Genomic DNA, 12,731 nt, shown 5'->3' on the forward strand with positions numbered 1-12,731 from the left:
GTTCACAGACGAATGTATTCTAGGAAACACTCTCATTTGCACTTGTTCAAAGCTGAGATGAATGCAGTCGCGTCTCATCACGGACCGGTTGAAATTTCATGTCGCCGCTACGTTTTGTAATAGGAAGGTGCTTTTCAGAGAGCACCGCACAAAAGGGAGGGTTGTTATGGCGACTGGGACATTCAAAAAGATCAGACCCTTCTCATCCCCTCATTTGCAATCGTTCATAGGGGCATGAGCGTTCTTTAACATGCGTCCGAGCCGGCTCCATTTTTAGCGCCTTCATTGTTATTCAAGCGCTCGAGATCTGTCCGCTCATCTGCGCGTATCCGCCCCCAGTTTAACCCCCGCGCGCAAGAGAGGTAAGGCAGAACAGACTGCACGAAAGATGGAGAGGAAAATGAAGAGTCTGTCCTATCTGCACTCAAAGGCCATCCAACACACTCTCTTATCACACTGGCATTTTATTTGTCATTTTTATTCCTTTTGCGTACTTAAAAGTGGAGTTTGAAATGTTCCCATTCCAGGCAATCGGCAGCTGTCTGACGTTGTCAGAAGATTCATGGCTTTATAACTCTCCACAGTATTCAACAGGTGACATTTTACTTCAAGAGCGATCGACTCGGAATGAAGTGCACACTATTGAAATGCCTGTTCCGATGACTTCAAGCAATTAATAGTCATTCTGTGTCCAACATGAAATGTTCAGTGGAAAAAGCTGAGACCAGTCAAAAAGCTATATGAAAATGCCACGTGCTTCATTATTATAGCTTTAGGATAGGATACATTGTGGCAGATTTTGTATTATAAAACTACATCAAACGTCAAGCAAAATCATACACTGTAGGCTACAGTATATAAAGACAACATAGTCCCCTGTTCATCAATACTATTTTGTATGAATGCCAATTAGTAGAATCCATAAACAGACACCTGACAGGACTTATCATAAATGTCTTGTGCTTACCACATAAAATACTGTATCAGTCCGTATATGTACATTTCTATAGTATTTTATTTGAGGCTACAATGTTAGCGCTGCTCCTGATCTCTGTCTATTGACGTATCTCGTTTTCTTCAATCCATTTAGTGTCCGGGCGAGCAGAGAGCAACAATAAACTGCCTAAAAATGAGATTTAGCTGCAATATACTTCAGCCTGCATCAAATCGTAACGGCATCGAGAAAAAGCAGCTGGCCTGTCAGTACAAGCAGCCATCGACTAAAAATAACTGCGGGCAATAGATCCATCACAACAAAGTTTAAGTCACTCAGTCCTGACCACATACACTTAGCTGGGGATCAAGAATCATTCGCCTAAAAATTTAACTAAACAACTGGTTAAATAAAAGAATGTGAAACCTGAGATTTTTTCTCTATGCTGTCTTGCAAATAGATTTTGAATGGTCTATGACAATTTATAACTAATCCTGAAATTATGCTGTTGTTAAAATGATGGTTCTCCAAAAAATTAAAAGTCCGTCCTGACCATCTTTGTTTCCTGTGGAACACAAAAATAGACCTTGAGCAGAATTTGAGAAATCGACAAAAGACCAACATCGTTTCATCCGTCTGTCATTCATGAAAAATTATTTTTAATAAGTAAATCAACCCTTAAAGATCAACAGGTTCTTTGTGTCCGTGAAATGTGTTATGCTTGTACATGTTTCGATTACAAATCCATTAAACTGACCAGCATACAAAAAATTATACTGGTAATTTCATTAGGTTATGACATTCCTGTCATTTGTGGTGACGTGCCTCATCTTTCAAAATCTGTTGAAGCTCTGTTTGCATGTACATGCGTCACACTGTACCAACCAATCCTGATCCTTCTTTTCCTTCTTTTTTGTTGCTGTGCGTGGAGCTAGCAGGAGATACAAGATTTATTTGGTGATGGGGCCTTATAATAGAAATTTGTGTTTGTGACGTTAAACGAGCATTAGGTCATGAAAGTTGTAATGTACAGATAATAAGGCCATCACACGTTCCATCATGCACAGGGACGCCTGTTAAATCAGTCGGATCATTGTCATCAACACACGCTGCAAAATCAATTGGAAATACATACCGGCCAAACAACCTGGGAAACCATTCTAAATTTAAAGAGCCAGCTTGAAACACACAAACGTTCGCTCAAACTAATAAACTCAGAATGCCACACCTTAAAAATCGCAATAACGCCAATATAAATGCTGGCGACTCGATTGAGACAGTGATACGACAAGAGTCATTATGAGAGATGTCTTTATCTGAATAAGCTCAGATGAATATGGCCTGTACTGATATCCTGAGAAAGCAGGTATACAGAGGGATATTTGTCTCTGGTTTAAATTAAATCTCACTGGGAAAATAGACACGCACATATACAGGAGATGTGCAAGCCACACACAACAAACAGAGCAAAATAAAAGAGTGTGTTGACCAGCATATATCTGAGATGATATAAACAATATATAGCTAAATGATATAGCTGCTGTCCTTCTGAAAAAATATTTCGTGCTTATGTTTGATGAATCATTATTATTTGTCACCATTTATGTTTGTCATTGGGATTTGGAAATATCGACCCAATAAAAGGTACTAAAAAGTGCTTGTTAGCTTTGAAAACAGAGTATTTAATCATTTAAGTACAGTGTTTTTTTCCATTTCCAAAAAGGTTTTATTTTATTTTATTTGGACATCCAAGGTTCAGAAGGACAGTGACGATACAAAAGGACTACCAAAGTAAAACAGACAGGACAAACAGACACTCAACTGACAGTAAAGATAGAGCGCATATTAATTAATATCCTAAAGAGAAAAGAAAACAAAACAGATGAAAGTAACTGATTTTACTCAAATGATGAGAGGCAACATGTATTAAACAATGCCACGACCTTATAAACAACAGTGTCGGAAGGAGCCCAGTTGCAAAGCTTGATTCTCATAACACACACTCACAAATGTCCATGCAAACACAGCACATATGCCCCCTGCAGTGCACTGTAGTGGTGTTTTCATTGTAAGGGCCTCACACAGACTGCATGTAAAAGACGTTATTCCCACAGTTATCTATAAGTGCACCTGAAATAACAACAGCACAAAGAAATAAATGATAATGAGTAAATTAAATAGTAGACCAAAAGTCTTTGCCCTTATAAGCACTATCACTCACACACACACACACACACACACACACACACACAATGTCCACAATGGATGACCAGATCGAGCTGTTAATAAAAGGAATGTAAACTTTTACATCGGAGCATATGGTCAAATCAACTAAAACACACATCAATTTACTGCACTTTAAAAAGAACCTACTGTACAATACCACTGAATAATGTTATTCATTCAATTTATAAGGCAATTATAAATTATTATCATTCAATGATGTGTATATGCATCACTAGGCTTCCCGCACTTATTAACTAATGAACTTATTATTTAAAATAGGGATGAACAATAAATTATTGGTATTTTAATGTTACCGGTATAGCGATATAATTCATAAATCGTTTCCTCTGGCTAAACTTCTTCAGCTGCACGCTGCACACGGGTAAAATACAGTACAGAACTGTCTTTCTGTCGTGATCATACACTTACTGCTAAATGCTAAATATTGTTGATGTAGGAACAGTTTATAGAATTATGAAAGTGTAAATAATAGAAACAAAAGCATATTGTTCAAAGCAGATTGCTGACTGAATGCTTTCTGTCTTGAGAGCTGTTAGACTTATTGCTATTGAGGACACTTTTCTGGGTTGCTATGGAAGATAACTAATAATAAGAATAAAAGTTATACCATAAAAGTTTAAAGAATCTTTAACTAGTGAAAGAAGACTTGGTTCACGATTTTTTGCGAAAAAAGCGAACTAGCTAGAATTTTAGGCTTTTGTTTTATTCTCAGAAAATTTTATAATAATATTTAGATACGGTATATCGGTCAATATATCAGCTTCCAATTTTAAGGAATTATCGGTTATTGTTATCTGCCAAAATTTACATAACGGTGCATCCTTACTTTCAAAGTTAAATTTGTTAGTACAGGATTTTTTTAAAATATATTATTCATATATTTTTTAAATATGAATCTACAGATGAAATAAAAAATATATATAATTTGTAGCTGATAAATTAAATGGAGCCCAATTTAAAAATTGTATATTTGTATATTTGCTCCAAACATGTATTTTATTTATTAAAAAAATGCGTATGAGTGTTTAAGATTACAGTCTTGTCTCCTCATGAGAAGATACCCGTTTCTCAGGCCTCTATCCCAGCCTGACCCCAGATTAGTGTTTGAGACAAGCATCTCTAGCTAACCACATACATTGAAGAGGGCTGGAAATGGGCATCGGTAGATGTGTGACGGCAGGGCGATGCAGGTCGATGGAGAAAACGACTGGAACAGCAGGAGATAAGAACAAATGAAAAGACCACAGAGGCTCAGTATCACTTCGTTATTACTGATAACAGTGCTAGACTTCTGCTCCAGAGGCACATACCATGAAAACATGCTAAGGCTCACCAGCCTGCATACAAATCCCTTCTGAATTCACCGCACGTGCAAAGCATGCTTCTTGCACTTACAAAAAAGTACCATGTTTAGACCAAACTTCGAATTGGTCACGTTACCATGGTACGATGATGTTCCACAGTTATATCATGGGATTTGGAAGCATAATCCAAATTTTAAAAACACAATCTTAACACATCCAATTAAGGTCAAGTGAAACTATGCTTTTATTCTGGTATCTACCATAGTACTATGGTATCAACATCTGATACCATCTTTGTACCATGGTACCTGTTTGCATTCAAATGCTGTACAGTACTAGAATGTAAAAATTTACAATATGAGATTTCCCCAGAGAGAGATCCGATAGAGCAAGGAAGAAAGACAATAACACGAGAGAGAGAAGGAGAAAGAGACAATGACCTTTTCCAGATGATATCAGTACTAATCCTGTGTTTGAATCCCTGCAGAGGTCCTTGTATCTGAGAGTCTGGGAGAAGCTGATAAATGGAAGGAACATACTCACGGTGGCCAATGTGCATCCTCATGCACAATTTCATACTTCATACAGACATGCCTGCATGTTTGCACATTCATATGGACAGTCAAGCAAACAGACACGTGCGCTAGCATGCACACACACGCTTTGCAACTTGATTTAACCCAACACTGTGTGACTGGTTAATGCCATATAAGTGATCTCTTAAAACCATAAAGTATACAAACACATGCGGTGTTACTGTAGTACTGACACATGCCCGTTGCAATGATCAGATCACACAAACATTGTGTCTCAAATAACTCTAAAGTCACAGATACAAGAAGAAAACATTTCTTTAGCTTCAGCTGCTTATTACTGACATTTTATTGTCATTATATAATATACTTGCTTCTGAGGCAAAGATGAATACGTACTTTAAGACTCAGGTAGTATGAAAATCATTGTCTATCACGGATTGATTTTAAGTATATAAATGAAGAGTCAATTTGCAAAAACGGATCAACAAATTTTAAATAGTGTTTTTCATTGTGTATTTCAAGTAATATCAATGCACTTGGGTTGTTGTGATTAAGAAATAATAACTCAAAATACGGCTAACCAACACAATAAAACTAACTAACATAATTAAAATGGAGTACTATGTTTTTGCAAACAAACTTTTCTAATATAAACAATATATCTCTGATATACAGAAGCCTCTGGTATTTTGTCCTACTTAGCAGAACCTGTAATGATCAGGTTTTGAGATAAATAGAAAATGGTGATGCATAAACCTTTGGTGAGAAAAAATGTGAAGCTATACTCCATTCATCCTCTGTCTGTTGCTGGAGAGTTGAGGAAAAGAAAAAAAGGAGAGGAGGAGATACTAAATAAAATGACTAAAAGAGAGCAATTAAAGTTGACATTCTCTAGCCGCTTGACATTGACTGTTTTTTGAAATAGTTGCTCTCTTGTAGGCAGAAAAGAAGATGTTGCAAATATTAATTTGCTTAAATTGAAAGTTTATACGATGTCGTTCCTCCGACAGCAAGACAAAATGACATTTCGAACAGGAAGAAATAGATTATAGATTTTTTAACCCAAAGCAATTCACGAAGTTGTTCATTTTGATGGACAAGGAACAAAACAAGCAGTGACACAAAATACTCTACACAGAGATTTCATTGTGTAAAGCTATAAAGTACTCTCGACAATGTACTTGCAACCATAAAACATTATCAACACCAAAACAAAGACAACCCTGCATATACTGTGTCATTCATTTCTACACAGCTCTGACTCTACCTTATGTGCGCTCACTAATTTATTAATGTGTACCACTAAAGCGTGTAGATGTGCATAAAACTCAGAAGTACACATGCAGCAGGGCGTGTAGAATGTACCTCTTTGATGGAGCTCCGGGTTTTTTCTCTCCACTCGCTGGCACTGAGCTCTATGGTGCAGTGAACATATGTCTCCCTTTCGTATGAGCCCAGGATAAATAACCTACACAGGGAAAACATTTTGTACATATTGAGAAAAATGTGTTGAAAATGTACAAGTGATAATATTACACTCTAAGATGATTTGAATTGGCTTTTAAGGGATAGTTCACCCCAAAATAATCCTGTGATCATTTATTCATCCCACGTAGTTAAAAACCTGAATATGACCTGTATTTTTTCAGAAGATATTTTCAGAAATGTCTAATACAATTCAAGTCAATGTGTGGAATGATGTAGGGTTACCAATGTTCTTCAAAATATTTTTGTGCTCTACAGATTAAAAAAAGTAAATCATACAGGACCGGAGGGACATAAGGGTGAGTAAATATTGAAAGAATTTTTGAATGACATGTCCCCTTTAAAACTGATGAAGAGCCAATTGGTTCAAACAAACCTAAATAAAGCTACTGCTGCCATCTGCTGGTCACCACAGCAAATAGCTAATACAAAAAGATATAGAGCCAGGTTTCAAGCATTCCATATAAACCCCATTCACACAGACTGCTGATCCCAGAAAATTGCCCAAAAATTGATTGAGTGCCTTCTGTGTGAACTAAACGCATCCCCGCTTGATCCAAAAAGTAAAATCAAAAATATGAAAAAGGGATTGTAAGGTATGAATAGAATCATGGTATGGTATGAATAAGTCTTAAAGGTCCAGTCAGTGAAATCTAGCGGTAAGGTAACGAATTGCAACAACCGCTCACTTCACCCCGGGTGACAAAACATGGTGAATTATATGCAAGGGGATTCGTGGTGTATATCGATTGAAATAGTTGATTCTAAGCTAATAGAAACATAACCCTTCATTGTGTAAGCTATACACCTCTGAAGACATAGTTATGTAAATTATATTGCATTTCTGTCAATAGATCCTTCAATAGCATGAACAGCTAAAGCATTACTAGATCACAGTTTGTTGTGTTGATGAAAAACCTCACACCACCCCACATAATAAAAATACACTAAACATACCCTACATTCATACATCCTTTCTAATTCTGAACACTTATTCATAGTCCACTGTGGCCCTCTAGTGGTGGAAGCACCCAAACACCGCTTACATACAGCAACAAACACTCCAGATATTACTCAGTTTTACAATCAACTTAGTGCCATATGTAAAGATTCGGTGTACTGATGATTTTTGTTTCAGAGTTGAGTCGGGTTTGCAATGGTCAGAGTCTGTACATTATTAATTGCAGCCCGTTACGAACACTATTCAACTCTGTTCCTAACCTCAGGGAAACACAAAAGACATACAACACATGCAACTTTTGTTGTAGCAATAATGTGTGTGTGTGCTCTTGAACACAACAGCTTGCAGCCAGACCATTTAAAATTTCATTGGCTTAGAAGGGTGTGTATGTCGGTCAGGTTTTTTTGTCTCAAAAGCATAAGGAAAAATGAAAACTACATAGTGCACCACGCATATTATAAAGTTCATTAGTATACTGGCTTTTAAAATGTACCACATTTATTTACATGTGTTTGTGTGTGTAAGTAAGCACAAAAGAATGCAAAAATATTGTTTCAACTACTGCTGCAGGTGTGTGAACATACACACCTATAAAATTCAGCATGTTTATTAATATTAACCTTTTAATATACCCGATCAATTGTGCTGGTCAAACCTACAACAACATATTCTGGGTTTCCAAGATGCCTACCTGCTACATTCAACAAGTGTGACACGCAGTCGTCCCTCCACCAATAGGGTGTCTCGGATGGACATATCCAAGTCACATGACGACACCAGAGGTGGCTGCACTTGGAAGGGGAAAAAGGGTTTGTACCTGTCAATCAAAAACACATAAAAGTTATCAGACAGCTAGCAAACAACACTTTAAAACCGTACTCATGCCTATTCTTGTTATAAAGACATTTAGTTCTTTATTTAAAGACAGAGTTTGTTATTTAACATCTAGGCAATAAGTACCTACACTGTTAAAAATATTTTTAAATCTCCAAAAATTCGGAAATTACACGAAAATGTATGCTGTATTATTATAGACAAAAGGACCACGTTTAAAGTTTTGTAAAGTTACAAAATAACACTTAAATAGAGACACAGACAAAGAATTTGAATACTAAGAAAATAGTTTGTACACGGTCATTTCGGGCGTGAAATGCTTTTGCCTAGCCCATACCGGAAAAACATGCATTTCAGCTATCTGTGTACGGTGGTCCACCCATGAAAAAGCTAGTGTAAAGAGAGCAGAACAACAGGTTTAGTTAAATAATGCAATGACTTTTAGCCGCCTTTACATTATGCAATGATTCAAGAAGAACTAGCTCATGTCAAAATAAATAATGCTACGATATACAGTATCTCACAGAAGTTAGTACACCCCTCACATTTTTGTGAATATTTTGTTACATCTTTTCATGTGACGACACTGAAGAAATGTCACTTTGCTACAATGTAAAGTAGTGTATACAGCTTGAATAACAGTGTAAATTTGCTGTCCCCTCAAAATATCTCAAAAGTGACTACACCCCTAAGTGAAAATGTCCAAATTGGGCCTAATTTGCTATTTTTCCTCCACGGTGTCAGGAAAAATGCTATAAGATCTCCAAGACCCTGAAACTGAGCTGCAGCACCGTTGGCCAACACCATACAGCGGTTTAACAGGACAGGTTCCACTGATAACAGGCCTCGCCACGGTCAACCAAATAAGTTGAGTGCACGTGCTCAGTGTCATGTCCAGAGGTTGTCTTTGGGAAAAAGACTTATGAGTGCTGCCAGCATTGCTGCAGACGTTGAAGGGGTGGGGGGTCAGCCTGTCAGTGCTCAGACCATAAGCCGCACACAGCATCAAATTGGTAGCCACTTCTAAAGATGATTCACAAGAAAGCACACAAACAGTTTGCTGAATACAAGCAGACTAAGGACATGGATTACTGGAACCATGTCCTGTGTTCTGATGAGACCAAGATAAACTTATTTAATTCAGATGGTGTCATGCGTTTGTGTGTGGCGTCAACCAGCTGAGGAGTACAAAGACAAGTGTGTCTTGCCTACAGTCAAGCATGTTGGTAGGAATGTCATGGTCTGGGGCTGCATGGGTGTTGCCGGCACTGGGGAGATACAGTTCATTGAGGGAACCATGAATGCCACATACTGAAGCAGAGCATGATTCCCTCCCTTCCGAGACTGGGCCGCAGGGCAGTTTTCCAGCATGATAACTACCCCAAAAGAATCTGAGGGTAAAGGTGATGGACTGGCCAAGCATGTCTTCAGACCTAAACTCTATTGAGCACCCTTGGGGCATCCTCAAACGGAAGGTGGAGGAGCGCAAGGTCTCTAACATCCAGCAGCTCTGTGATATCGTCATGGAGGAGTGAAAGAGGACTCTGGTGAACTCCATGCTCAAGGCAGTGCTGGAAAATAATGGTGGCCACACAAAACATTGACACTTTGGCCCAATTTAGACATTTTCAGTTAGGGGTCACACACTTTTGTTGCCAGCGGTTTAGACATTAATGGCTGTGTGTTGAGTTATTTTAAGGGGAAAGCAAATATATACTGTTATAGAAGCTGTACACTCACTACTTTACATTGTAGCAAAGTGCCATTTCTTCAGTGTTGTCACATAAGACAAAATAAAACATTTACAAATATGTGAGAAGGGTGTACTCACTTCTGTGAGATACTGTATATAAATTGTTAGACCCCATCTAGATAAAACGAAACCGTATGCTTTAGCTTGAGGTCTCACAGATTCTACTCCCCCCTCCAGCATTGATCGAATCACTGAGGGAATTACATCATATACTTCAGTGATTCAACTGTGATCTACAGTAAATACTGAAATAAAAACTCTGAAATAAAACTCTGCTGAAGATGGATAAAAACCAATAGCCTTGTGGTTAGTGCACTGACAAAGCACTAGCACGCTCACGGTGACCCAAGATAGATTACCGTCTCAAACTGTCCTTTTACGATCCTGCTTCCCTGTCTTTACCCAGCACTTCCCTGCCACCTCTCTACCATCCTATCACAAGAAGGTCAAAAAGGCCATAAATAAAACTTTATATCACAATGTAAAGTGATTTATTTTTAGAAAACCTTAGTTAGTTTGGGATCCATCCCAATCTGGGTTTTGGAAAGTGGTACTTAATGATTTTACTTTTGTGCATGACTGTCTATATACTGAAACTGTTATGGTGCAGAAGTAAGAATCTCACATTGTGTAAGCAGTTTTTCCACAATAAAAGCCGTTTCACAATAAGAAAATTGCCCATCATGTGTTCAATAGCTGGCAGGAACAGGACTGAATACTAGGACCTTTAAAAGCAGGGCGATCCCTGATGTGGGATGCAGCACTGACAGCTTATCAGCACTCCCCTGAATCTACAATACTATTTCAAGAGTCCTAACCGCTCACGATAACCCAAGAAGTTTTGTTTCTAAAACAGGAAGCGCCTCTATAGACATAAGCCTTCCGCATTGCCCTTGCAAAAACACGACCAGAAATTGCTTCATGCTTTGGGCTTTTCTGAAAGTATAGACAGACCGTTATCACCATGAAAACTCACAAGAGACAATTTTCCCCAAAATAGAGGACACCATTTCAGAAACCCCTTTTCTTTGGGCTTTATGTCGGACCTAAATAAATAGACCATTATAGAGGTTTAATAGAGGTAAACCTGTTTATATAATCCCAGAAAATCCCACGCTGTCTCTCATGGAGGTTGAACCTTAAAATTCATGTGAACAGAAAGTCGCGATAGACTTCACTTTGATAATGTGACACCTTTCAGAGTGACATAGAATATCGACAGAGAAAAATAGAAAGCAAATTGATTGTATCTAGAAAAGTAGACGTTTCTATATTTTGATTTCATGGGGACTTATAAAACTGCTCCTTTTAAATCACACACACGAACAAGAAGAAGTCAATTTCATTAAACTCTCTAATGCAAACATTCGCCATTCACAAGATAAATCCAGAGATTTGTCCACGATTTAGTGCAGTCACATGGATATAATGCTTTGTGAAAATAATGTCCAGAGCAAAATCAACCGGCTACAAAGCTGGTATGCAAAACACAGCAAACCTTAAAGATCTAATAGATATTACTAGAGATGCCTCTGACAGTAACAAAGAAATAGTGAGGCAGTTTATTTAAATTCAATCTTTGTCTATACCTATCATCTCTCATTCTCATCGCGCCATCTGCACAGCAGGCCATTGAGAGAATGTAGGAAATATAAAATAAAGAGACTGTACACAGTGTAGACAAGGAGAAAATACACTGAGACTGCCTTTACAACCGTTAGAGATACTTTAAAAAAAGTTTTACTTTATTTTACACGAACTTAAGAGTCAATCATTTTTTCAACATTCTTTACTTACAGCATCAGCATTATACAGATTAACCCTTGATGGCTTCAAACATAAAGCATCTGGGATTGTGACACAAACAGCAGCATGGGATACACATTTTTCAGCATGTAAAACTCTGAACAGACGCCCTCAAACCTCTCCCCCCCCTCTCAGCTGCTTAATCTCTCTCTCTCTCTCTCTCTCTCTCTCTCTCTCTCTCTCTCTCTCTCTCTCTCTCTCTCTCTCTTCCTGCTTAATTGCAGGACATGACTGCATTTTGTTCCAGAGCAAACACAGGGCATAGAGCACAGCCCTATCACTTACCACCGACACATCCAGCCAACAGCATTAAAAATACAACACTCACTCACATAACGCACGCACGCACACACACACACACACAAACACACACACACAAACACACAAACAAACAAACATCAGGACTAAAGTGATAAAAGTGACAAAAATAATATTGAGAATCAATAAAATGACTTGGGCTAAAAAAGTGTTAATTTAGGTAATTTATTTAAGTAACTTATTTTATCCCATGGCTGCATTAACCAGTTTTCTATCCTTCTATTGACTATGTTGGGATTTATCTTTACTGTGTACAGTTCCTAATGCTGTTATCTGGCTCGCCAAGTCATAAATGTTCAGCATATTTAAATTTGGGGCATATAGATTGCTCATGAGACAGGTGAGAACCATCAGTGTTTGGAACCACTAGTAATTCTAGTAAGTAAACGTCTGGGCATAATATTTCCACTCTGTCACTCTAAACCTATATTGCTCTAGAAATATATTCTGATGTCTAAAGGGACAGTTTAATCGGTCAACACCTTATTCACCCGTATATATTACAAACACACAAAAAATATTTTGCGTTTGAAATGTTATGTGTACACATATA

At 37.8% G+C, this 12,731-nt stretch overlaps 1 protein-coding gene across 1 annotated transcript in view; it reads right to left on the minus strand.

Moving 5' to 3' along the window:
* pdzd8 (PDZ domain containing 8) overlaps positions 1 to 12,731 on the minus strand; it is a 33,274-nt gene that overhangs the window by 13,272 nt on the left and 7,271 nt on the right. The window contains exons 2-3 of the mRNA XM_056767905.1: positions 8,159 to 8,284; positions 6,387 to 6,489 (exon numbers count right to left, since the gene is read on the minus strand). Coding sequence (XP_056623883.1) covers positions 6,387 to 6,489; positions 8,159 to 8,284 — 229 coding nt within the window. The remainder of the gene's footprint in view (positions 1 to 6,386; positions 6,490 to 8,158; positions 8,285 to 12,731) is intronic.

This window comes from Triplophysa dalaica, chromosome 15, assembly GCF_015846415.1.
Source record: "Triplophysa dalaica isolate WHDGS20190420 chromosome 15, ASM1584641v1, whole genome shotgun sequence".
In the NCBI taxonomy this organism is placed as follows: domain Eukaryota; kingdom Metazoa; phylum Chordata; class Actinopteri; order Cypriniformes; family Nemacheilidae; genus Triplophysa; species Triplophysa dalaica.